Below are 26,363 nucleotides of genomic sequence, written 5' to 3'. Positions count from 1 at the left end.
TATACTTGCTGACGGCGAAGTGGCACAAAAATATCTCTTCCTTGCTCAGGTGTGATTGATGATTGAGATTTAGGGTTTAACGTCCGAAAACCACCATATGATTATGACAGACGCCGTAGTGGAGGGCTCCGGAAATTTCGATCACCTGGGGTTCTTTAACGTGCTCCCAAATCTGATCCCATGGGCCTACAACATTTCCGCCTCCATCGGAAATGCAGCCGCCGCAGCCGGGATTCGAACCCGTGACCTGCAGGTCAGCAGCCGAGTACCTTAGCCACTAGACCACCGCGGCGGGGATTGCTCAGGTGTGCATTCGCTAGTTATTTCAGCCTTAAATTTTACAAGTTTTACGTTGCTTACACAAAGAGATCACGCTTGCGGGCAGTATTAATGGCGTACGCAAGATATGCAAGGTAAAGATAATAGAACTCTCTGTAGCCTGAAGCTGAAATGGAAACCAATGAAGCCGGGACAGAGAGTATGCCGAGGGAAGGCACCGAAGAGCAAAAACGGCGGCAAGCTCCCAATTTAATCCTACAGGGAGTCTCAGTGCCACAGACCATTTCCTTTTTTTTGCATTTGATGCAATCATAGCCACCGTTGCTTTTGCGCCACAAAAGCAGACACAACCAAGAACCAACCGGATAGCATTTGGAAGTAGGGGTGCTGGCTCCATACGGGTGCTGGCTCGTAGACTAGTCTCTGCGTGCTATATAGAATGCGAGTGGCCGCAGGGCAATGCGCAATGCTTAAAGGAATGCAGCCATCCCCAAGAAGAAACGCAGCCATCCTTTTGCTGGCGGCGATGCAGCTGCGAATCGGGAAGCGAGTGTTCTTCCAGCATTGCAGGCACGCTGACCTCCGTGTGCATGCGCTGTCTGCCGCCTACGTGCATGGCTCCCGGAACGTCTTCCAAATGAAGCTCGGCCTTACCCGCCTCTCGGGCTTCAGTTATTCCAGTTGCATTTCTAAGCCCGGCAGTTGCTTTCTCAGTCACACAATGAAATATGCATAACCTCCGCTTTGTCCCTACGTGCTCCCGAGTCGCGGGAGCACGTTAGTCTTTGATAGCACCACCTGTGGTTTCCTCGGCATGTGTGCGCGCAGGGTTGTATGAGAAGGGTTACGTGTGTGCGTGTGTGTGTTTTACGCTAGAGTACTAGCGTCAAAGTTGAAGTTGCGTGCTAAATGTTCATTAACTGCCTTGCGCATGCTGTGGCAAAATGCCGCCACCATCCGCTCTGGAGTCAATGAATACTCATATCAATACGCTCGTATTTATTGCGATTTTCAGAATGACGAAGGCTCGGAGGTGCCACGAAGAAGGTGGACTTTTGAGATGCCGCCTTTGATTTTTTCGTGGAGAGAGGTAGAGGTGGTTTTTTAAAATAACGTGAACGCATTTGTTGCAATGACGTGAGTTGATAGAAACGTGTTCTTAGGAGTGCAACGCACTTGCTTGTTGCTGGGGCATCTATTAAAAAAAAGAATAAGCAAATGCGTCACCGTATCTTCAAAGAGTAAACTTGCGTTAACATCAACATTAGCTTTAACTCTGGTGTGCCTTAATAAAACAAACGAAACAAAAAATATACTTGCGCTCAAAAAAGAAAAAAAAAGTCCCCATTCCAACAAGAACGGCAACTGTAAAGACGACGACCGCAACGCAAAGACAAACACTTTCTTACTGTTTCTCGAAAAAAAAAAACATAGGTCTATAGGTTCGTTACACGCAGATTCGTTCGTCAGTCACTTAACGTTCTGTTTTGCTTTTACAGCGACAGCTGTTATGAGATCACAACTCAGGTCACGTGCAGTTGTCCACTGCCGCCACCGTTGTCCGTAACCATATCGCGTAAAAAAAAAAAACTAGTATGAAGGACACAGCGGGACTCCAGACCCGGGTCTGCTGAGTGCCAGCCCAGTAATATACCACTGAGCTGAGCTACGCTGTTGCGTGAGACTTGCTGGCAAACTTGCCTTAGGCAGGCTTGATGTCGGGAAAGCAATCGCGTTAATACGACTTATAAAGCGTTTAGCGAAAGAACAACCAGTGATCGCACAATGCCAATAGCTTATCCAGTGGGCCTTCCAATGCTCCAACTCATTACGAAAGCTTGTTCTTGTTCCCCTAATCACTGTGGCGCATACCCACTTCAGCCATAATTGCTCATCGTCGTCAGCCACTGCATGAACCAATAGCACGAAATTCCTTGCAAGTGTTTAGCAGATACCACGCTTCACAGAAGAATGACGAAAAATAACATAGCGGATGCCGGCCTACTACCCAAAAGCTTATCAATGCCCTAGTGGGTCTCAAGCAACTGTGCTTGCAGTACTTTTGGAGTTCATGGGTCGTCATTAGTACAGCCACGCGATCATTCGTTGAATTTAATGACAATAAAGGGAATGAGTTTACTAAAAAGAAAATGTTTTACGACCATCTTAAAAGTGAGTGTGGCGGCTACGTATTTGTTCTACCCAAATGAGAACTTTTGTATTTACCTATATATGCCTTTATTTATATATATGCTATTTTTTCTTTATTGTAACAATTAAGTAGTTACTTCAAGCACAGTTGTTTGAAAAGAGTGTTCTGGAAAGGCTCTGAAAGGCTGCTCTTCAAGCTTTCGCTGTGACTGTGCTGCGCCTTCCGCGCAGGCCGGGCGTTTTTACAGCATTCGAAGTTTCATATGCCAGGACGGGTGACGGAGCCGCGCAACGATGATGAGAATGCTTTCCTCCTCAATGATGAGCTTCTCATAAAAAGAAAAACGCACCTACCGTCGAAATACACAAGCCAACATAAACGTACAACCGCAACAAATACGTCGCGTACAAAATGAACGTGACAGCATACCGAGCTGTATTTTTTATTCTTTCCATATTCGCCACAAAACCGTTATTGTAGCTTAAGGTAATTGTCTCCATTCATGTTTTCGCCGGCGTGTAGTGCGGTCGGCTCTGCCTTCACGCTTTCATGCCCGTCAAAAGGGGAGAAAAACCGCCTGGTGTTTTGCCTGGAGAATAATGAGAACATTCTCGAGGAAAGAAAAGCCTACCTCATGGCGCGATAATGTGAAACTTTGCACAAGGTATCTGTCCGCAGTCGGCGGATGAGGGGAGCAATCACCGCGAACTTCTGCGCGTTTTAGTTTTCAAATATCTTGGTAGTCGACTCTCGTCCACGTAAGGGCAACGACCGCACAAAAGGAAGAGCACGCGATTGTAACGAATGATATCTACCCATGGAAGATCAACTTTTAGAACTCGTTTGAGTTTACCGTTCTCACTAATGCCACTTTTGGAGTTCATGGGTCGTCATTAGTGCAGCCGCGCGATCATTCGTTGGATTTAATGAAAATAAAGGGAATGACTTTACTAAAAAGAAAATGTTTTACGACCATCTTAAAAGTGAGTGTGGCGGCTACGTATTTGTTCTACCCAAGTGAGAACTTTTGTATTTACCTATATATGCCTTTATTTGTATATATGCTATTTTTTCTTTATTGTAACAATCAAGTTGAAAGGGATAGTCATCACAAAATAACAGTAACCACAACTTTTTTATTCATTTTTCTTTTCAATAACAAAAAATTGGCCCCATGTCTGCATGGTACACTGCAAATGTCGTTGAAAGACGATAGTCTTGCGTCTGGAGACAGTGAACAAAACGGTATTTAGATGTTCTGCGCAGGAAAATCGGTGAATGGTATTCTGGAGGCGCTGCGTTAGAGTGCCTTGAGCGTGCAGCGGAGGCGAACGAGCGCATCAAGTCCCGTGACACGTGAGACACGAGCGCTATTTGGCAGTTATCTTGCAAAACGAAGCGCGCGGCATACGCGCCCGTCTCAGATGTGATAAGGTGTAAAACGCAAGGCGATGGGTTGGTGCCACCCTAGGAGGATTAAAGAAAAAATGCTGGAGTGGAAGCTCCCGCAATGCCTTGCCACCAGAAGTGAAGCTACCTTTTGCCACTGCCAAGATGGCGGAAACATGCTCTTTTCTGATAATGTCCACTTGAAGATCAAGTGGCTTTGATATGTTATGTAGATGCTACGTTAGTTCTATATTAAAAGGTAGTTGTTCCCGACGAAATAACACACATAAACGAGTATGGATGATTGAAGCTTCAAAGAACTTTGCTTCCAATTAGAGGCTCACTAAGGAAAACTAGTAACTGTAAGATACACTTGGAGCACTATATGACCCGAAAAAGTTTCCACATTAAAATCGTTGCACGTGCGAGGGAAACGCTTCGTTTTTAATCGCTGAAGGGTGATACTTTATTGTGCCCCTAGTAAGATGGCCGCCACAGCCACCATCTTGCCAAATGAACGGCTTCACTCCTGGGCAATCATTTCCACTCCAGCAATTTTTCTTTAAATCCTCCTTGGTGCCATTACCATGTCGTCTTAGCAAAGAATTGGAAACATTTGCCTTTTCGTGCAAGCGTAGCATGGTCAGCGCAGCGTGATAAACGCTACGGTCCTTAGAATTACTTATGCATGCCTTTTCCAGTAAAAGACACACATACAGAATATTGACGTGTTGTTGTGGTGCCTCAGGTATGCGGAATAATTGCTTTTTAATTGACAATCGCGCAAGTATGAACGCTAAACCTTGAGCGATATTGGTGGGTGCGGCGGATAAAGTCGGCAGTTGGGAATATCGTCCGATTTCGTTTGGAGTACCGTGAAAGGCGGACAAACAGACAGACAGGCAGACAGACAGACAGACAGACAGACAGACAGACAGACAGACAGACAGACAGACAGACAGACAGACAGACAGACAGACAGACAGACAGACAGACAGACAGACCGAAATTTTTGCGTCGAAGCTCCCCAAGAAAGACTACCGTCTTTAAAACCATCACCACTATTGGCATAGTGTCATAGGCCTGAAAGAGAGGGATGCTGGAGCCGATATATCGGTAACATTTGAATGTATATATATACGCTAACATTTTTACGCATGAACAATCATAAATTGGTAGCCTCTCACCACCCAAAAGTAAAATGCCTCTGTCCACCACCACCCTATCTCACGCTAGCACTATCCGAGCTTCATTCAGACGGCGTGATTGTTAGCTTCGAACGTAATTTTATGCTGAGTTACCGCCATTAAGGCTCGGTAAATTAACGTTAAGGGGACTCGGTAAACAGAAATATTGAAAAATAGATTTTTTTTTTGCGCAGTTTGAAATCTGCTGCTTTTCTAAACCAAAATCATTCACTCGTTTGTCTCAGGGCGAGTTCTTTTTGTCTGAAAATGAAATATTTTTAAATCTTGCATGGGGAAGGTGACACTCCTAATCTTTGAGTAGCAAAAGACTTCTCGATTTTAAAGCTTCCCAACTGTATGAAAGGTGCAGTGGGCAATTCAGCCGAGAATGTGCCTCCTTACGTACTCTGAACGTGCCCACGGCGAAAGCAGAGGCTTCCAGCTTTTTGACGGGAAATCGATATCTGGCCGAAGACGTCTTAGTGATTCCATCATTGACTAGCTCCAAAAGTATTATAGTTTGGCCGTTAAAAGAAATGTAGGCAGCATGAAGGGCTAGAGGAAAGCTGTCTGAGCCACATATTTTCACATAGCACCAACGCGTATTAATTAATCCCACAACAATTTCTCGAAAGACGAAGTTCCAACACAACGAAGCCCAATTGAATAGTCTATTACATTCGTAACAAAAACGTCTGGAATCACTTTTTGACGCTGCGAAGCCAATTTATGAGTAGCTAGCCAATCCGAAACTATTTGCCACTAGCCTCCTTAAAAGAAGTTGAAACCCTAAAAGAATTGTTCTATAATGAAGTGTGGGAGTACGCTCTAAAACCGTTTTCTTGGGACAACAAACATTGAAAACATACACTCTTAATACTGTTCTTACTTCCAATGATGGCAGAGAGCCTGGGTCAATATTCTGAATGGCTTATGAATTTAAACAGGCCTAGACACAGAGCGTGGCCTACACATCTTTCTCCAGCGTTGACAGTACCCTGCTTAAAGGGCAGCACAGAGGGCGACAAATTAGACTCGCCACGCAAGGCGTCTTGTTAAAAAAAATGATATTGACGACGTGTATCTGGTTCGTGTCTACTGAAGGGGTTCGTAAATTTGCCTTCATTTGTACGTTTGTGATTAAGCAAATTTCGCACTTTAGACGCGATGATCTTGAAACATGTTTTTATCGTGGTTTTGTTCCTTTATCTCAGGAGCACGACTATCTATAAACATAGCCGAGCCGCGGTGGTCTAGTGGCTCAAGTACTCGGCTGCTAGCGGCAGGTTACGGGATCGAATCCCGGCTGTGGCGGCTGCATTTTCAATGGAGGCAAAAATGCTGTTGGCCAATGTCCTCAGATTTTGGTGTACGTTAAAGAACCCCAAGGTGTCAAAATTATCGAAACCTTCTACTACAACGTGCTTCATATTCATATGGTGGTTTGAGGATAATAAACCCCACATGTCAAGCAATTATTTATAAACATGAATTTCGACCAGTATTGAGACATTATACTATGGAATATACTAAAGCAGAACAATTTTTGTAGAAAAAAACGTTTCTTCAAACAATATATAATACCTATTACTGAGTAGTTAGGCACGTGAAAGAAAAAAAAACTGCAGAAAATGAGAGAGAGAGAAATAAAGATGCAAGGAAAGGCAGGGAGGTTAACCAGACGCACATCCGGTTTGCTACCCTGCACTGGGGAAAGGATAAAGGGGAGAAAAGAGGTTGCAGAAAGATGAGAAGGTACACACAATCACGAGCACACTCGGGGAGCACACACAGTCTACAGGCGGTCGCTCAGGTTTGTGGACTTAAGGTAAAGTAGCAGTGCTTTAGTTGCTTTCTGCGCAACTGAGGCAGATGCCCAAGGTCCGAGTATCTTCTGCACACAAAATGGTCTGCGGTCAAGTTGATTCAAAACCATCCGGAGCTGGCATCGCTGTGTGAAAATGAGGTTTACAATATTCAGATATAAATGCGCTTCAGTAAAACGAGAAAAGACTTCTCATCGCAATGATAGTAATATAATTACTGCAGCTCCTACAGTTATGAAGAAAGAGGTACATAAGCATTGCATAAGTAATTGGCGGGTGTAGGGCCTACGCTCTTCTCTTTAAAAGAAATGTGGCCTCTTGAGCAATTCACTGCTTGTAGTCGTGGCAAAAATAGTTATATTTAATTTCCTCTTCTCGTCACCATTCAATGAATTCTTCTCCGAGTGGGTCGGTCTTTTTAGGTCCACCGCTGAATGGTAGCTTTAGCTAAAGTTGAACTATTGCTGTTTTAGGGCAAGAGTGACTTGTTGGGCGACTTCGTTCATTCTTAACGTAGCTTTTGGCGCGAAATAAACACGAGAGACGGACAAGCGCTATGAATGAACCAACTCGCCCAACAAGTCACACTGCTGAAATACATTACTAGTTCATCGGGCTCTCTTCAGTATTTTATGAGCGTTCGTAATTTTATAGACAAATGCTGGTAATGTACAGTCAACCACAAACGTTTGCGGATCACGTGAGTGCATGCCAAACTTGCTGTCCGTACCACCTATAGCGGTGTGCCATCTACCATCGACCACAGTCGCCCCGCCGCAGTGGCCTAGTGGCTAAGGTAACTCGGCTGCTGACTCGCAGGTCGCGGGATTGGATACCGGCTGCATTTTCGATGAAGGCAAGAATGCTGCTAAGGCTCTTGTGCTCAGATTTGGATAGACGTTAAATAATCCCGGGTAATCAAACTTTCCGAAGCCCTCCACTATGGCGTCTCTCATAGTGATTTGGTGGTTTTAGGACGAAAAACACCACATATAAATCAATCGTAAGCGGCAGTGCCAGGCTGGAAACAGCTCTTCAGGTTATGGTCTACCCTTTCAATTTTCTAATTCCGCCCAGCACATTGTTAATTCGCAGTTTTCACTCGGAACGCTCATTCGCAGTATGACCGTCACATTTCTGTTCTCATAGCAGAATCAAAGCTATCAAGGTGAGCTTCGAACGGTCTTCTCTTGGCAAGGTACCACTTTGTGATAAAGATCGCGGCTGATAACAGTTATGCGCTTAGACTGCTGGCGACGCTGAATGAAACACGTAGACGTAGATGCCGAAACCGCGCTTCACGTTAAAGACTGAAAATTATTTGTACACCGTTAGAAGAGAGAAAGACCACAAATTACGGGAGGGATACTGCTCGGTCTCTGCGGTGCTCTTGATTGCCACTGACGTAGCGGAAGTGTCGCGGAAAGGCTTTTGGCCCCGCGCTTGCGCCGTCCGCAGCGTACATACGCCGTCACGGCTGGTAATACGCCGGGGCAACGCCGCTTCCTACCCTGGTGGGTGCCGGGTATCGAACTAGAAATAATTAATAAATTTTGTGGCGGCACAGGTGATATCAGCATATAGAAGGAAAGGGCGCCAAACCTAGAGGGACAGGGAGCCACGGAAGCACTCCTTTCCCATTTCGCACGCAAGCGAAATGAGTTAGTCCTCATTTAAGGTACGCTGGCCGCTCGAGCGACGCAATCATTCGTTAAACGTAGCTACTTTTTACAAAAAAAGAGTCATTTCTCTGTTATAACGTGGGCAAACTGAGGCTGACTGATTCCTCATGCGAAAAAACTTGAATATAAGTGATAGTTAAGTATCTTTCTAATCCCACGTATGGCACTAAAGAACACGTAGTGTAAAAGTGTCAGTCAAAAAGCAGCTTTCTTTCAGAGCTCATTTATGCACAACACAAGCAAACATTGAACCAATAATAATAATATCAATAATAATAATAATAATAATAATAATAATAATAATAATAATAATAATAATAATAATAATAATAATAATAATAATAATAAATTATTCTTATTTCTGGGGGTTAGATGTTTCGAAACCTCGATATGTTTATGAGGGACGCCTTAGTGAAAGGCTTGGAAACTCAGACCACCTGCAGTTCTTTAACACGTACAGCCGCGGCCACGTCTCAGCCGGCCTTGCACTGCGGCACCTTGCGGCCGTGACCTCAAAAGGATGATGCGCGACCTCACAAACAAGCAGGCCTCGAACTTGATCTGCACGGGTGACAACGTTGGAAAGTATGCTTGTTTAACTAAAGATCCGCGCTCGGTCAGGGTGCTTTCGACATATCTATTTCATAAGACGAAGCGTGTTTCGACTGATAGAACACGCTTGCAGAAACGACATCGGAAACGATTCACTGTTTGTGGACGCTTTGATTTTGGGATCGTGTACATTTTTTTTCACTCAGCTGCTGGCATTAACATATTTCGATTTAATCGTATGCCTAAAAAAACAGCTACAGATCATTCATAGATGATGCAGGCGTGTTTTAGCAGGCGAAACACGCTTCGTGTTGGGAAATAGATGTGACCAAAGCGCTCTGAGAGACCGTGAATTTTCGGGGAAACAAGCACACCTTCCAACGTTGTCATTCGTGCAGAGCAGGAGTGCATGTTTGTAAGGCCGCGCATTCTCTTGTGCATGCGACGTCACAACCCACAACGGCCGCAAGGTCTCGCGAGACAGAGCAAGGCTGACCGCTCGCACACTATACACAGACACTTGGCCGTGACTATACTTACAGCTAAGTGTACGACTAAGTGTACGACTAAGTGCACGAGCCTCAAGTATTTGCGCTTCATACAAAAATGCGTCCGCCATCGCCGGAAATCAATCGCTCGACCTTCAGGCCGGTGGTCAAGTATCATAACTGCGAGGCCACTGTGGCGGGTAGCCCATACAAACCGAACACATCCGAAAATTATTAGCAATCACAAGCAGGCCCCCCAGTACTTGACTCGACCCCATCTGTTATGATGGCGCACATGTTTTACTTACACAACTTGAGTACCAAACGGATTTACGGGGAAGGTAGAGGCGTAAAGGGATGATAACTTGTTGAACAGAGAATGCCGTTAGAGACAATGCTTCGGCAACTTCACTTGTCATCACAACAGCAGCATTGCCTCGACAAAAAAAAAAGAGCACTTCTCAAAGCGCTGGCTTCAGCGACATGCCTTGTTGAACGATTTCTCAAGTCAACGATGTGTCCATCACTTATATTTTAGTGACAGTATTAGAAATGAAGAGCCACAAAGTTTCAAACTGAGAATATGCATTTCCATGAATAGCAAGGAGTCCATAAATGCGTCACATCATTCGAACTACATACCAAAAGTAAAATACGAACAAATTGCACAGCCGAAACAACAAGTATTCAGCCTTTTCCCTACACGTATTTTGCAGGAAACAAGTAGGTAGTGGTCACGACAAATAAGTCTAGCGTCACTTACGTCAGTCCAATTCGGCTTGCTGAGAATCGGGTTTACCCAAGTACTCATGATAAAATTAATAACCCTTCAAATAATGGATCCAAATACTTGTGCTCACCTGTTGTCACTAGGTAACCTGAAAAGCCTTTGCGGAACTTGGAATCCCTGGGTGAACACCTCGAAGGGCCAAGTAAAACGTGTGATGCCCCGATTTAGCCATTGTCCTCTAATGCATGGTTGGCTTGCTCGACGTGGCTCTCCTACTTCCCTTCGTTGCACGCCCCATCAAATGTCTTATCTTTGCCGTATTCATGTGTGGAATACTAACTGAGCGAGATAACCGAGTGCGATTCAACTTGTGACATCGCTGAACGAGTTGCAGGGGTGAGTGAAGGCAAGCGCTACGAACGAAGCTTAACTGCCCCGCCGCGGTGGTATAGTGACTAAAGTACTCTCCTGCGTAGCTGCAGGTCGCGGGATCGAATCCCGGCTGCGGCGGCTGCACTTTCGAGGGAGGCAAAAATGATGTAGGCCCGTGTACTCAAAGTTTCCGGAGCCCCCCACTACAGCGTCTCTCATAATCATGCGGTGGTTTTGGGACGTTAAACCACGCAGATCAAAACGTAACCAAACTATTTTCAGGAAAGTACCGCAATTTTTTTAACCGAGCCGCTGCACCGCGCACCCTCCTCTCTCGCCTCATGGGCCGCCACGAACATCGCGCGGGTTATCAGCATGACATAGCATTCTTGATTTGAAATTGGGCGAGCCGGGTTATAGGGCCGGTGCCTGCACGGTGGCCGTTCGGGAGAGGATATAGAGAAGGTTTGGACACTTGGGAGAGGACGGTTGAACGCTTTGGAGAATATATGGAGAAGAGCTCAACCAGTTCCCGCAGATCGCTCGATTTTACGCTCACAAAATAAGAAATAAAAAAGACAATCAAACAAAACAGGAGTTCTTTACAGCTCTATAAAATTCATTTTTTTTTGCAAAAACTAGCGAAAGACAGTAAATGAAAACACCCGCTACACTTCGGTCAAATGGCTTCCCGGCAACCATTACGAGCGCACATGTTCCTTGAAACCGAAGCTGGTGCTCATTTTTCGGGTCTTGGCTAAACTTCCAACTTGTGTTTATTCCAGAACCATTATATAGCTCGCTGACAGCACTCGTGACGCGGCACACATGACCACAAAACAGCTAAATGCGTGGTGTAGCATTAGTGTCCATGGAACGCGGTGTCTAGCATCAGCACTTTTCTGAAAGCGTGTTGTCCAGCAAACAAAATGGAACTCTTTTCATGCTACAGATGGCGTACTCATACGCAACTTGAGACATTTCGCAATAGCGTTCGCTTCAATAATTTACCGCGTCAATTGATTGTGACTGCGGCCCAAAATGACACAACGGCCAAACACTGGAGTGCGTCCACACATCTTGAAGTGCATGCATAACCAGAAAATTGCCAGAAGAAATATCGTCTTTCGCATTGTCAAAATGCTCGTTTAATGATTCATTAATTTGTAAGGTTGAACGTCCCAGAACCACTATATGATTATGAAAGACGCTGTAGTGTAGGGTCGGGAAATTTCGACCACTTGGGGTTCTTTAACATGCATCCAAATCTGAGTACACGGGCCTACAATATTTCCACTTCCATGATAAATGCAGCCGCCGCAGCTGGGATTCGAACCCGCGACCTGACAATGTTCGTGTAGGCGATCACTGATAGACCTACTAGTCTTTCCTATTTACACCGCGTCGCACCACAGAGGGAACATGTATCCGACAGCTCGGGAACATATAACATATCTGGTCACATGCCTATTGCCACAGGCTGGTTGCAACTCCTTCTTAAGATTAGTGTGCTTGCATAGCCGACTTATAAAGTTTCTCTTGAGCAGAGAACACTACGCTGCAAGTAGGCTATAGACGCTTACTAATGCTGGCAGGGGTTTGATAGGCCAAAATGTTCTGATGTCAAGCTATTTATTTATTTATTTATACGCCGCGTTCTGTCGGGGTATCGTTGTAGGAGACTCACTACAGAACGAAATATGATGATGATCATCATCATGTAGGTTTCTGGCGGATCTAGCCTGGCGAGATTTGCAGGCAGTTGCCCTATCCAGTCGCTTCTTTTTACTTTAGATCCTATAGTTATGTTCTTTTTTTTAGTGAATTACGAGCAAGCTACAAACAACAGCGGGATCATACCGCAGCGTTTGCTGAACAAAGCCAACAACACTTCATCTTTTCCTCGCTCTGCTGACGCAACCATACTTTCGCGTGTATTTTTTGCGCAGAGGAAGCTGTGCCTCTGACCGAAGGCGAAGTCGAAGCCAAGAAGAAGGCGGACAGCGTCGAGGCGTTGACCACCATCAAGTGCCTATCGCGGAGGCCTGGAGCCACTCTAGAGAAAGAGCAGGTAATCATACCGAGTTTATTATTGTGCTTGAATAACTATGTTTAGATGATGATCATCGCTATCGTCGTCGTCGGCCTTTTTTTATTACAAGAGCTAGACTAAGACCTTCCCAATGATCTTAAATATCGGAGCATCTGCATTTTACACGTTTGAAAGTAATATTGTGAACATAATTATGAAAGAGGTCACGATATTACTTCTTCCAACGGGTCTTTTACCAGCGGTTATAAACGGAGCTACACGCACAGCTGAATGACTCTGCCGTTAGCGGTTGTTAACTCGATCTCCGTGTCCTATATGTAACATTGAAGGGTTAGCTCATGTAGCAATTGAGCTGTTCTACAGCGCCTGCTACAAAGCTGATCGGTTATATATGTGCAGCGTGCGGTTCCTCGCGACATACTGCCCCTTGTTAAGCTGTGCGATAGGGCGCTCTGGTCAAAAATGAGCTAGAGAAAAGACAGTAAGTTAGTGACTCGGACAACTTTTTTATTTTAATATCCTTCAAATAGTTGGCTTGCCTCTACGCAGTGCCAGAAAAAGAAGAGAGGCCTTGTCTCCCAGTATAGTCGTGGGCTTGCTCGATCAACCAAGTTTTGTCCTAAAATAGGAAGAAAAACTGGACTAGTTGTAATACTTGCATAATTGGTGCAGCGCTAAGACACAAAGACATATATGGCAGCACTCGTCCTGTGAACTCTGTTGTACGTCTCAATGTTTTAGCGCCCTTTTAACTACGTTGGTCCTGAAGATTCTAGCTGGTCAGTGGGGCTATTCAGCGCACCCCTATTTCATTCTGGGAGGACTGAAACTCTCTTGTCAACTATTTCTCAGTCTCAGAGTATATGTTGTAGCGTGGGCGCGAAAACTGACAAGTGTCACAATTTCTGAAAACTATACGAAACAAAGTGACTCACAGACAAACGCACTCAGTCCCCCCCCCCCCCCCCAAATCTTCCAAGTACCTTGAATTCACTTTAACGTTATTGTAACTTTCTGGACACAGAGTAAGGTTACTAAAATTATAATCATTCACATCAGTAACGCGAACAACGCTGCTTCAAACCCAGTAATTTAATGTACACCGATTGTGCAAATTGAGCTGTTTTCGCCTATCACTGCTCAGATAGGCGACGGTCAGAGTGGTGTCAAGGCGCGGAACAAGGCCCGTGTAGAAGACGACGCTGCCGAAGGTACCCAACAGGGCAACACCAACAGCGTCGTCGAGGAAGCAGTTTGGAGGGAGTGCGACTTGCAGCTGAACGAAAGCTGCATCCAATCTGCTATGGAACCCTGCCAATCCTTACAGTCCTGCGCAGACTACTCAACTGCTGTCCCCGCCCAACAAACGCCTGAAGGTTAGTGATTTAGCACAACCCTTACAGGTACAATCAAAGACGAACAAAACTGCAGGCATGTGGACAAATTGGTTAAGCTTCTTGGACACCTTCAACTCTATCGTCAATGCAAGCTTTATGTTTCTGTGATTTTTTTTTGCAGCAGAATTGTTCTGCTCAAGGTTCGCAATGTATCGTAGTTAGAAAATTATCATCATGAACCAGCACACACTCTTTTCATAGTCTTCTTTCTCTTCGCCTTCACTCCCAGAAGACGTGCGCCGACTCGTCCGGTGTGGGATGCGATAGCTCCAATGGGCAAAAGAATGAGTAGAGAAATAGAGAAATATCATAAGAGAGTGAAAAAGAGAGAGGAATAAAGAGAGAAGTTCTTTACGAAAAAATTTCTTGGTGAGGCGAGATTCGCACGCGTGTATCCACGATCCAAAATCAAGCATAGTAACTAATCGGGCTGTCCGGGCACGCTAGCAGAGCAGCTTTGTAGGGTGAAGTATATCAGGAGGAGGAGGAGGTAGGCGAAGAAAAGCGAGGGGGCAGAGGAAGTAAGTGAGGCTGTAGAATAGAGAAAAAGGAAGGGGAGAACGGAAAACTAGAAAGAAAAAAAGATAAAGATAGGTGGAATAAGAAAAAAAATGAGAGAGAGAGAGGGACATGGAAGGAAACAGACACAAAAATAATGAAAAAGATAGCGAGAACAGCAATGTATAGTACAGCGTAGAGTAGCAAGGAAAGGGATAAGAGTCATGTGAGAGGGTATAGAAGACGAGTCAATCCAGGCACCAGATAGATGCCCAGCAGCTCTGCTGTGACCCGGCTTTGCACGAATTTGAGCAAGCTGCACTGATTTTTCCTTGTCTTGCTTGCGCTGTTACATAGGAAAAGAAAACAGCCAATGTCCAATGAATAGGTAGTAATGTTAATGAATACTAATAAATGTGGGCCTACTTCCATGAACTGAGTGTAAAGGGTAAAAATAAGCCAAGTGTTCAACGACCACAATTCTATTCTACCTTGCTACCCATGCGCATCGTTCTAGTAAGAAAAGCTATGTATAATATATCGCGGCATAATATGCTACAAGCGTGTAAATATATATAATACTCGGGGTAGCACAGTCTACTAAGACCATCTCGAGGTACGCACGCTTACATATAAAGTGAACTAAATAATTACAATATGCACTGAGGCCCTATTTCTCAAAAACATAACAATGGCATTAACTGCATAAACCCTAACTGTCGCATTCATTCGCCGTATATTGGTGTGCATGTAGTCTGTTCACATGAAAGAAATGTATTTTACTATGTAACCACGCTGAACTTCATTAAAAATTGACATTGTAGACATGGTATATGGTCAACAGATTCGGCAGATCCCACATACCTGTGAGATCGACGTTATGCGAAGCATGCGGAGGGATGGTGACCGTGTTGAAATTTTGTTATTGAGCGACACGTAACGAAATGACGATCAATATGTACAATTGTTTTCACTAACAGAGATACGTTGAAAAGTCGCATACGTTTTATACAACCAGTTCTTCGCAGTTGCGCAACAATGGCAACAGGAACATCAGTATAAGTAACACTAGCTGCGATATGCTGATGTAACGCTTGTTCTCGTGAAGGGGAAAGCCCTGGACACTGCTACATAAATCAACCAGTGGATGACACCTAACTACAATTGACGTTTAATCGGCCAGACAGTTGTACCATAGGAGTATACGTATAGTTGATAAAATTACATAGCCAGCATTGCAGCCACAAATGACGTTTAACCATCATTACACCTGAATAGTGCATTTTTTTCAAAGCAGCACTGACACCAATAGCATGGCTTTGTGGTAGAATACTTGATCGCCACGCAGAATGCCTTTTTTAGATTCCAGCTAATGCCATGATATATGTTCTTTGCATTCGTCCAGTCAACCCTGCCAATTCTACCTTTTTTTTTCTTAGCGCTATCGCGTTAACATTACCAATGTCTGTTCTTGTAGTTCCCGGGTAGGCGTTAAATGTCGATTACCTGTGGCACATACCCGCCCGCAGTTATGTGCCACAGGTCTGGCGGACAGGTTCTGAGGACGTACGCGACGGAATTGTCACAATCTTCGTGTAATGACCAGCGCGTTATATTTTTCAAACCATTTTACCCTTTTACAGTAGTTAATGTTCACCCCAAGTTACGCGGCTGATCATGAGAGCATCCAGACGTGGGCGGCTAGATAGATACAAATGTAGATACACACCAAAAGTGCTTTCAGTTCGCAAAGAAAGGTCTTGCATCTAAAATACTGTTGCATGGTTACGAGAGCTGGTTTCTTTCATTGTCTAACTCTAACGCGCTTCAAGCTGCACAAAGAAATAAAAAAAGGTGGCTTCATGTACCGACAACGAGATGGAACTACACCTTTTGCAAGAGAAACCACCATAAACCTGCTTGTACAGCTAGCCTAAAAGAAAGAGAAGCAGCGATTATTTTAATTCTATTCTGCAAGCTCTGCACTGCACAGCCGTCGACTGGTGCCGGACGCATGGTTGGCCACTTTCGAGCTTTCTCCCAAATTGACTTGTAGACGAGCACGGGTGCTCAAAAAAAAAAAAAAAAAAGATTCATTCTGGCTTACTGGCGTATACGTGCCTAACTCCACGGTCTTTCTTTTTTTCGCTTATTGTTCTGTTTCTGACAATAAAGGTATGCAATTTCGAATTGAACCATTCAGGAAAGAACTCGTGAGCTATCAACTGGTTCATTACTTTTCTAAGTTTTTAATTTTTTTTTGAACTCATATTCGGTTTCACATTTTGTAACTGTCCAGGTTGCGTATGGTGCGTTACATTGTGCCTGTGTTCTTTTGTTTGTCTTTCGTGGTGCCGACAGTCATTTATATCTATTTTTTGGACGCACTTATGTGAGGCAATGATTCCTCGGGTATTTATTCGTGCAAGCTTTTCTCTCTCTATTTTTATGTATATATTCATTTTATTTCATGGGGTCGGAGTGGGTGGGAACCTGATTTTATGAGGACACGCGTACCGTTCAATGAGGCTTTACGGTCGTGTAGACGGCTATCCGAATATTCCTGAACAATGTGTTTCGATTGCCTTTGTGCAAGTACTACTTTTCCCTGGTAACTTGTCCCGAGAATGTATCTTCTCCCGCGAGCTTCGAGTCAGCAGCCCAGTGAAACCGAATGAAAACGTCCCTCTCGTCTATAATTGATGAGTCCAAGTAAAATCGTCACTGGGGCGTAGTCTTTTTTATGTATAAATGTAACATAGTTCTTTTCGCGATATACCGTCTCGGACTGATGCGAAATTACGACGCATGGATGACTTTTTTCTTCTTTCCTAGACTCGGAAGAATCACTGTTCGAATTTTTGTCATAGCGATGCTTTCCTTCCCGAATCTCTTAAATTGCATTTGACGCTGCGTTAAGCCATCACGGATCGCCGCCACTCTACGTTTTAGCTCTATCAAACGTTACTAGAATAAGTTGACTTTATCCGCGAGCGAGCTGTTTATTCCAACCACAGCGCTTGTTATCGAGTTACATTCGCTTCGCATGTCGTCCTGTACAAATGAATTCGCTGTCCTCGGCAGAAATGGCCCACATTTATTTTCTATAGAATTTCATGATTCATATCTCCCTCGCTGCGCTATTTGGTGTGTCTAACTTCAAGACAGATGCTCCCCAAAAAGAACACTTTTTTAGGGCGAAAATCTTTAACGGCACCTGTTCGCCCCTCGTCGTAGTACGTAACATGTCTTTCATTTTATTTCATTTCATTTATTTACTCTCAATGCCGTAAGGCGTTACAGAGAGGAGGGGTACAATATTAAACAATCAAGAGAAAAGACAACAGCGGGGTGGTTACAAAAAGTGATTGCTGACAGTGAACCTGAAGTGCGCAGCGTCGCTGATGGAGACGATGGAGGCTGGAAGGTGATTCCACTGCACGCTGGTTGTTGGGACAAACGAGTTCAGGTAGAGGTTTGTTCGGGAGTTTGGCACACCAACTTTTAACGGATGATCAATGCGGGATGACACGTATGATGAAACTGAAAAAAGGGATTGTTTTAAGGTCTGATTGGTGTAAAATATTTTATGGAAAACACATAGGCAGGCTATCATACGACGGGTTGCAAGATCAGGTAGTTGTACTACTTGTTTCATGTTAGTGACACTGGATGACCGGGAATAATCAGAGAGAATGAAACGAGCGGCCCGATTTTGGATAGCTTCAAGTGTGGAGATAAGATTGGCAGAATGTGGATCCCATACAGAAGAGGCCGTACAATCTTCGGCCGTACAAGGGTTTTGTAAAGCTGCAGTTTTAATGAAGTGGGAGATCGAGAGAAATTTCGTCGAAGGAAGCCGAGCATGCGGTTCGCATTATTGCTAATATATTCAATGTGCGAGTATATATTCAATTCTTACGCTTTGACCTGCAAGGTTGTGCCGGTGGGAGATTTCTCATGTGCGTTGTTGAACAATAAAAAATTTGCAGCGTGAGCGGTACCTAAAAGCCGAATTCTCCTGTCTCTCATTATCCATTAGCAGCCATTCGCATGTACATTGAGCACTATCTGGCAAGAAAAGGTTGCTATGTTATACTCACTGGGCGTAACCTCCTTGATTTTAGAAAGGTTTAGCGAGCGTTGGGCCGCAGTGCCACGAATACAGTGAACTATATGCCATGAACTCGAGGTAGTTAATGGTGGGAAGTAGACACGAAGCGCAAGCCGTAAGAAAGTGTGCGTGTGCCACCTCTCGTTTCGTCCTTGGAATGTCCGCTGGATGGCGGTGCGTAATATATGATGAAAAGATGCTAGATGGTGGTACTTGGAGTGTTGACTAGATGGACGAACGGACACACAGACAGATGCATGGACGGATGCATGGATGACTGCACAGACGGATGGATGCATGGACGGGCGCAGGGGCGGATGCATGGACGAACGCAGGGATGGGCGCACGAATGGACATGCGGACGCACGAACACACGCACGCACGGACGGGCGGATGGATGCATGGACGATCACACAGACGGACGCATGAACGGACGGAAGCAAGAAAGAATGGACGGACGGATGCTTCGCCCCACTCTCCATCGTTCACCCCGTAGATATTCTGCCATTTTTTCCCCTGAATCTACGCAACACTTTTTTGTCAGTCTTTCAAAGCTGTTTAACAAAAGGAACTAAAGTAAACGTCGGAAGAATCAGTGTCGGAATTTTCGTCGTGGCGACGCTTTCCTTCCCCAATCCCTTAGATTGCCTTTGACGCTACGTCGGCGCCGGCTTGCGAAGCAGCTGAAGAAGGAGGAACGCTCTGAAATGGTGGAAGGAAGGTCGCCAAGTCGCGTCTGATGTGACAAAACAGCGTCGCTTGAAAAGGCATCCAGCTGTTGTAACGCGCGGTCGACGCGCTCCTCTTCTATGGCAAGATCTAGGACTCGTACGCCGAGCGGTGGGCCAGACTTCGGCCCACGATACCGATGCAACCGAACCACTCATCACCTTTCACGACATCACGCAGTACTACAAGCCATCAAGGCAAACCAGGCCACCCCCGCACCCGCAACTAAACAGAGCTCAACAAATCACTTGGCGGTGGCTTACAACGAACTCATTCCTTTCCCCGTACATATACAGACACATATACCCAGCCTTATTCTCATCTACGTGCACCATTTGCAAGACACAGACCGCAACCTTGGACCACATCATCTGCGGATGCAGCGAGGACCCTCCCACAGCAAACCTCTTAGGACAGTAACCTTCAAGTGAGGCCTGGGAGAGAATCCTCACGACCACAAACCTGGACTCCCAGCTCCGGGCCATCAAACGTGCTGACGAGGTGGCGACCAGGCATGGCCTGACAGCCCTCGCCACTTAGGAAACCGTCAGCTGTCTTAATAAAGTTGTTTACTACTACTAGGGCCTTCTGAATGGAGAATTCCGTTCCCGTCTTCAGAATTTTTCTCCGCAGATTCGGGGACGCGATTCCTTCTACAATTCGGTCGAACGCCACCATGGTGGTAACCGCATCAAAATTGCAGAGTCGAGCAAGCCGTTTAACTTCTAGAATGTATTATTGCACTGTGGTCTCGGCTGGTAGTTGCCGTAGCGTCTTGAATGAGGCACGCAGGTACATTGGATTGACTTGCTCGTCCAAAATCACGTCCAGCTGCTGGAGCGTTGCAGCATACGCGTCTTGCACGGCATCCGCCGGGCTTCCACGGTCTACTGCCGAAATCGGTTAATCCTCCACAGCAATCGGGTAGGAGTTTAAACCTTCAACGCCCAGTGCGTTCAGTAGTAACGCCTTCTTGTGCTCCAGCGTGACGTCCCTGGCAGCGGCATCGATGTAAACTTCAAAGACCGGACGCCACTGCAGGCCTACCGGGGCACTCAAGAACACGAGTGGAGGTATCGCAGCATACATCCCTGCGGAGGAAGTTAGCTGAACCGGAAGACCAAGTCAGACGCTTAGCCCAGTATGCGTAGTCTCGGTGGTCACGAACTGGTGATCCGCAGAAATGGAGTATCGGTGGGCTGTACCCAGGGTGCTAAACATGGTAGCTCTAGTAGCAAAGCGTCGTATGCCTGTGACGTAAGAAGGCAGGGATGGTTGGGCGAAGTAGATGAGGAAGAAGTCAGAGTAGAATAAACATGGGGTATGAGCCAGGCCACGTCGCCAATACATCATAGCGTCACATGCCCAACTTGGCCGGATGCACGCGGATCCCATCCTCGTTAAATTAAACTTAGCTATGGTAAACTTAGTTCCGTAAGACGTAGTCATGAACATAACTAAGTCTTTCAGTACAGTAATACAACAAAAGCGACATTTCAAACAAAGGGGTCCGATATTAGAGCTGTATATACGCAGCTTCGGCTAATATCTGTGATCTTAGCACATATCGTCTACTACTTTTTAGGTGTGTTTGAGTGCGAACGTGCGTGCGTGAGCGTGGGCACACACACACTGAGCCAGATAAGAAAACCGCCTTCTCACATATATCAACTATATAGGCACTGGCATCACTGGCATTGCCATCCTACAACGGGAGCCATTCGGAGGGGGTAGTTGAGTTTCTTCGAGGAGCTGGATGGAACGACATGATATGACTAGTCGCAGACAACGTTGAGGCATTTATTTACAGACGGTCCTCTCTTCGCACTCCTTTTTTCCTTCCCTAGTGCAGCGTAGCCAATCTGAGGTTTCTCTTCCGGCTAAATTTCACCTCCCCCCCCCCTCTCACTCGCTTTTCCTTAGCGTATAGTGTGACAAAGCGAGTAGAATCTAGTTAGCTTCCCTGCTTTTCGTGTGCCCCTTCTATCATTATTCTTTTCTCACTGGTATTTTAATGGCATTCTTTTGCAGCGCTCCAGAAGGGGACATTTCTCGTTTTCATGATATGCACTATCGATGCCCCTTACCCACCTGAGCCAGTCAACACATGTAAAATATATGTTTTGACTTTAATTTTTCATCACTCAGCATCTGCAAACAAAGCCCACCGCAATGGACATCATCCTAACGAGTCAACACAGTTCACTGGATTTCCAATTCTGCGTTCTGCATCCTCCTTAAATTGCAGACATCACTGTCGGAGACACAGGACGATAATTCATGCATTGTTGTATACGTGAACCATGCGTGGCTGATAGCAAGTGGCAAAGCTGGTGCTGGTATTTCGCGAGTGGCACTCCTTTTGTAACGTCAGACTTGGGTTGACACGTCATTGCGAAGCCGCCCCCGCAATGCGAAAAAGTGTGGTTTAGGAGCTCGCTCGGCAAGCTTCTAACGCACAAACCTTGTTTAGTGGCGATGGCCGGTGGCCGGAGTTTACAACAGTGTTTCTAGTACACACTTCTCCGGTTGCCGCTCACGGCGTAGACTCTGGTGATTCCAACGTTGCTCATTATATGATGCGTTAACGCGCCAAACGCCGGTCTTCTGGTGATTTTGACTCTCTTTGCGAGAACACGGAACACCCCGATTCATGGGGTACAGGTGACATGGGATGGACATAGTTCGAGTGCAGGGAAGCTAGGAGCAAGATGAGCGATTAAAAAAAAATGGGAGAGGAGCGTTGGGCTAGGAAAGTTTTCAGCTACTTGTACATGAAGAATGTTAATACTAAAAGGAGGAAGCGAACTCGAAAACTGTCAAGCAAGTATTCAGACAACAGCAGAATACCAAGCCAAAAAGAAACAGCGGTTAAGGAGAAGGTGAAGGAAACAGAGAGGGACATGTCGAAGATGGAAATGCTTACGAAGTTATCATTGGAGACCTACAAAATTTTTAGGCAGGAAATTGCAAGGGAAAAGATCTACGACAATTCTCAGGGTAGTTCTCTGCTCTTCGAGACTAGAACAGGAGCATTGCGGACCAAGACGTACTGAGCGAAATACGAAGGCACAGACACGGTATGTAGTGTGTGTGTGGAGAGGAGGAGGAAACGGCTAAACATTTGATAATGTTCTGTAAAGGGCTCCGCCCTATAGTCGACGATAATGGCACCAAATTTTTCGAAGCATTGGGGTTTAGGGACAGTGAAGGCAAAATAACTTTAAGCGGATAGAAATAACCAGGAGGCGGCTAACGGATCGGTGGTTACAATCGAGGTTCCAGTGAAATTCTTTATGGCTAGGTGGTGTGAGCCCGATCTAAAGGGCACAGGCGGATACACCCATCCATCCATTCATCGGCGCACACTACTCTCGGCACATCGTTTTCCTTTCTTTTCGCCGGGAGATCGTGCAGTGAACACGCATCATTACCACTCGGCAAACGTCCCACCACCATCAGGAACACCTGCACCGATCTTGCCTTCTCGAACTTTCCATTGCGTCCCATCATCGGTAACTCTTGGCAACGTACTTTAGTTATCAGAAAGTAATAATCTTTAAAGGCGAACGAGTGGAGGAATGCCCTTCTTGTACTTTACGGTGTTGAATAGTGGCGTTTTATGGCGCAAATGCCATGGGTGTCCAAAGCCACCAATGGCCTCTGGCGTGTGTATAATATATATAGTGCGTGCGTATGAAGCAATCATCTGTAAAGTAAAATGGGCCCCAGAACTCATGGAGTGACGTCCTTCTTGTACTTTGAAAAATGACATCTCTTGTATATGTAGAATGTATGCAGTGCATACAAATGTAAACTAATAAACATTGTGTATGTGTTGCATATATAACAACATTGTCACATCTATATATCATGGTAGGAGCAGTGTACGGAAGATTCTCGGGTTACCCGATCATATCCATGCAAGCTTCTCTAACATGATTCACTTTGTGGATATGGCGGTGAATTTTTTCTTTAAGGCAGTGGTATTAACAATACATTCAATACATCTACAAGCAGTACGACACTGTTATCGAGGTGCTGAACACCCGTGTTTTTATTTAGAGCCTCCAGCCAAAAATATTTGAATTTCGCGTCACTATCCTTTAAATGTATTGAGTGTTAAATATTTTTATTCATGACTTCTACTCTCCTCAGAGGTCCTCCCAACCGACAAGTCTCACGGGGTGCCGAGCTACTCCGTGGTGGCCCGTGAAGGCGACGAGCTCCAGCTGTCGTGTGGCTCGGCGGGCGCCGACAGCTGGCTCGCACTCGGCGGCGAAACTCCAAGCCGCACGTCAACCAGGACGGCGCGAGCACCCCGGGGAAGAACGACGCCAACGCCCGTAGCGCCAGACCTGAGGGGACGACTGCTGCGGTTCGGCCGCGTGCGGAGGCAGCACTCCCGTCGCTACACGTGCCGCTTCAAGTCAGCGCGTGGATACCACGTTCTGGTCGACGTCAACCTCGTCGTTCAATGTGAGTCTCGTTAGATAGCTGCCATTCAGAAACAGTGAGAGACAGACACTGTATTCTGACCGAATTCGGTTTCGGTGGACTGTTGTATACAGATAGCAATATTATAATTTTCATAGGTAACTAGTCAGCTACGATGTCAGATCGAAAGCAAGTTCTGTGACTACGTGACGTTAAGTCACTGCCTATCTGCCTCAAATTGATAATTAGTGCTACACATAGCGATAACCTGGACAAGCATAGCATAACAGTGGCCCAGATTCACTACAACACCATGTCTATATAGCAATGGCTGACTTAGCCCCACCGCGGTGGTCTAGTGGCTAAGGTACTCGGCTGCTGACCCGCAGGTCGCGGAATCCAATCCCAGCTGAGGCGGCTGCATTTCTGATGGAGGCGGAAATGTTGTAGGCCCGTGTGCTCAGATTTGGGTGCACGTTAAAGAACCCCAGGTGGTCGAAATTTCCGGAGCCCTCCACTACGGCGTCTCTCATATTCATATGGTGGTTTTGGGACGTTAAACCCCACAAATCAATCAATCAATGGCTGACTTATTCTGGTGCTCAGTAGAGGACTACTAGTGGTAGCGCGCGTATTCGTCTTGCTCAATAACATGCACACTTATTCATCTATGTAATCTTAAAATCATAAGTATAGACGTCAGACCCTGGAGTTTTTCGGACACGCAGCGCCACTTGTCAACACAGTTTTGAGTAGTGCAAAGCTTGACTCCATCGCACAGTTTGACTCCATCGCACAGTTTGCTGCGCTACCAGGTGCCACAACAGCGTACGAAACACCGATTGAGCTAAATATTAGGTGTATTGACGTATTGAACACTTGCAAAAAGAGCTACAAATTTCTCTCCGCTAGTTGGACGCGTCACCGAACCACGATAAAGTGCTTGTAAGTTCATTTGCCAGAACGGCAGTGAGAACAAGAGAAGACGCAACAGCTCCACGCTCTACAAAAAATACCCCAGTCTGCGCTACTATTGCGTTGCGAATAGCTACGGATGTAAAGGACTTCGGTTTTGCTGATTTCCGCAGCTTTCTTGAAGCAGAACGGCGAGATCGCTGGATATGGGCCGTCGCGAGCGTGTTGGGTAAGCGAGTTACTCGCGTTCTCCACAGCCGGTCGCATTGTGATACTGTCGCATTGTGATACGGTCGCATTGTGATACGTGTGTGTGTGTGTGTGTGTGTGTGTGTGTGCGTGTGTGTGCGTGCGTGCGTGCGTGCGTTGCGTGTGCGTGTGTGTGCGTGCGTGTGTGTGTGTGTGTGTGTGTGTGTGTGTGTGTGTGTGTGTGTGTGTGTGTGTGTGGGCACTAAAATACCTCGAAATTTTCAGTTTGTTGACTACAGAAGTGAGTGTACTGCGCTGTATGGTTGAGACAGCGCACGCGCGCGTTGAAATACCTCGAAATTTTCAGTTTGTTGACTACAGAAGTGAGTGTGCTGCGCTGTATGGTTGAGACAGCGCGCGCGCGCGTTGAAATACCTCGAAATTTTCAGTTTGTTGACTACAGAAGTGAGTGTACTGCGCTGTATGGTTGAGACAGCGCGCGCGCGCGTTGAAATACCTCGAAATTTTCAGTTTGTTGACTGCAGAAGTGAGTGTACTGCGCTGTATGGTTGAGACAGCGCGCGCGCGCGCGTTGAAATACCTCAAAATTTTCAGTTTGTTGACTACAGAAGTGAGTGTACTGCGCTGTATGGTTGAGACAGCGCGCGCGCGCGTTGAAATACCTCGAAATTTTCAGTTTGTTGACTACAGAAGTGAGTGTACTGCGCTGTATGGTTGAGACAGCGCGCGCGCGCGTTGAAATACCTCGAAATTTTCAGTTTGTTGACTACAGAAGTGAGTGTACTGCGCTGTATGGTTGAGACAGCGCGCGCGCGCGTTGAAATACCTCAACATTTTCAGTTTGTTGACTACAGAAGTGAGTCTACTGCGCTGTATGGTTGAGACAGCGCGCGCGCGCGTTGAAATACTTCGAAATTTTCAGTTTGTTGACTACAGAAGAGAGTGTACTGCGCTGTATGGTTGAGACAGCGCGCGCGCGCGTTGAAATAACTCGAAATTTTCAGTTTGTTGACTACAGAAGTGAGTGTACTGCGCTGTATGGTTGAGACAGCGCGCGCGCGCGTTGAAACACCTCGAAATTTTCAGTTTGTTGACTACAGAAGTGAGTGTACTGCGCTGTATGGTTGAGACAGCGCGCGCGCGCGTTGAAATACCTCGAAATTTTCAGTTTGTTGACTACAAAAGTGAGTGTACTGCGCTGTATGGTTGAGACAGCGCGCGCGCGCGTTGAAATACCTCGAAATTTTCAGTTTGTTGACTACAGAAGTGAGTGTACTGCGCTGTATGGTTGAGACAGCGCGCGCGCGCGTTGAAATACCTCAAAATTTTCAGTTTTTTGACTACAGAAGTGAG

General features: G+C 45.8%; 1 protein-coding gene across 1 annotated transcript in view; it reads left to right on the top strand.

Moving 5' to 3' along the window:
• The window catches only part of LOC119172226 (uncharacterized), a 120,968-nt gene that overhangs the window by 82,317 nt on the left and 12,288 nt on the right, over positions 1-26,363 (top strand). The window contains exons 2-4 of the mRNA XM_037423260.2: positions 12,607-12,728; positions 13,855-14,086; positions 23,607-23,927. Coding sequence (XP_037279157.2) covers positions 12,607-12,728; positions 13,855-14,086; positions 23,607-23,927 — 675 coding nt within the window. The remainder of the gene's footprint in view (positions 1-12,606; positions 12,729-13,854; positions 14,087-23,606; positions 23,928-26,363) is intronic.

Source organism: Rhipicephalus microplus, chromosome 4, assembly GCF_043290135.1.
Source record: "Rhipicephalus microplus isolate Deutch F79 chromosome 4, USDA_Rmic, whole genome shotgun sequence".
Taxonomy (NCBI): domain Eukaryota; kingdom Metazoa; phylum Arthropoda; class Arachnida; order Ixodida; family Ixodidae; genus Rhipicephalus; species Rhipicephalus microplus.
The sequence above is the reverse complement of the archived record's forward strand: the minus strand, read 5'-3'. Positions and strand labels throughout refer to the sequence as shown.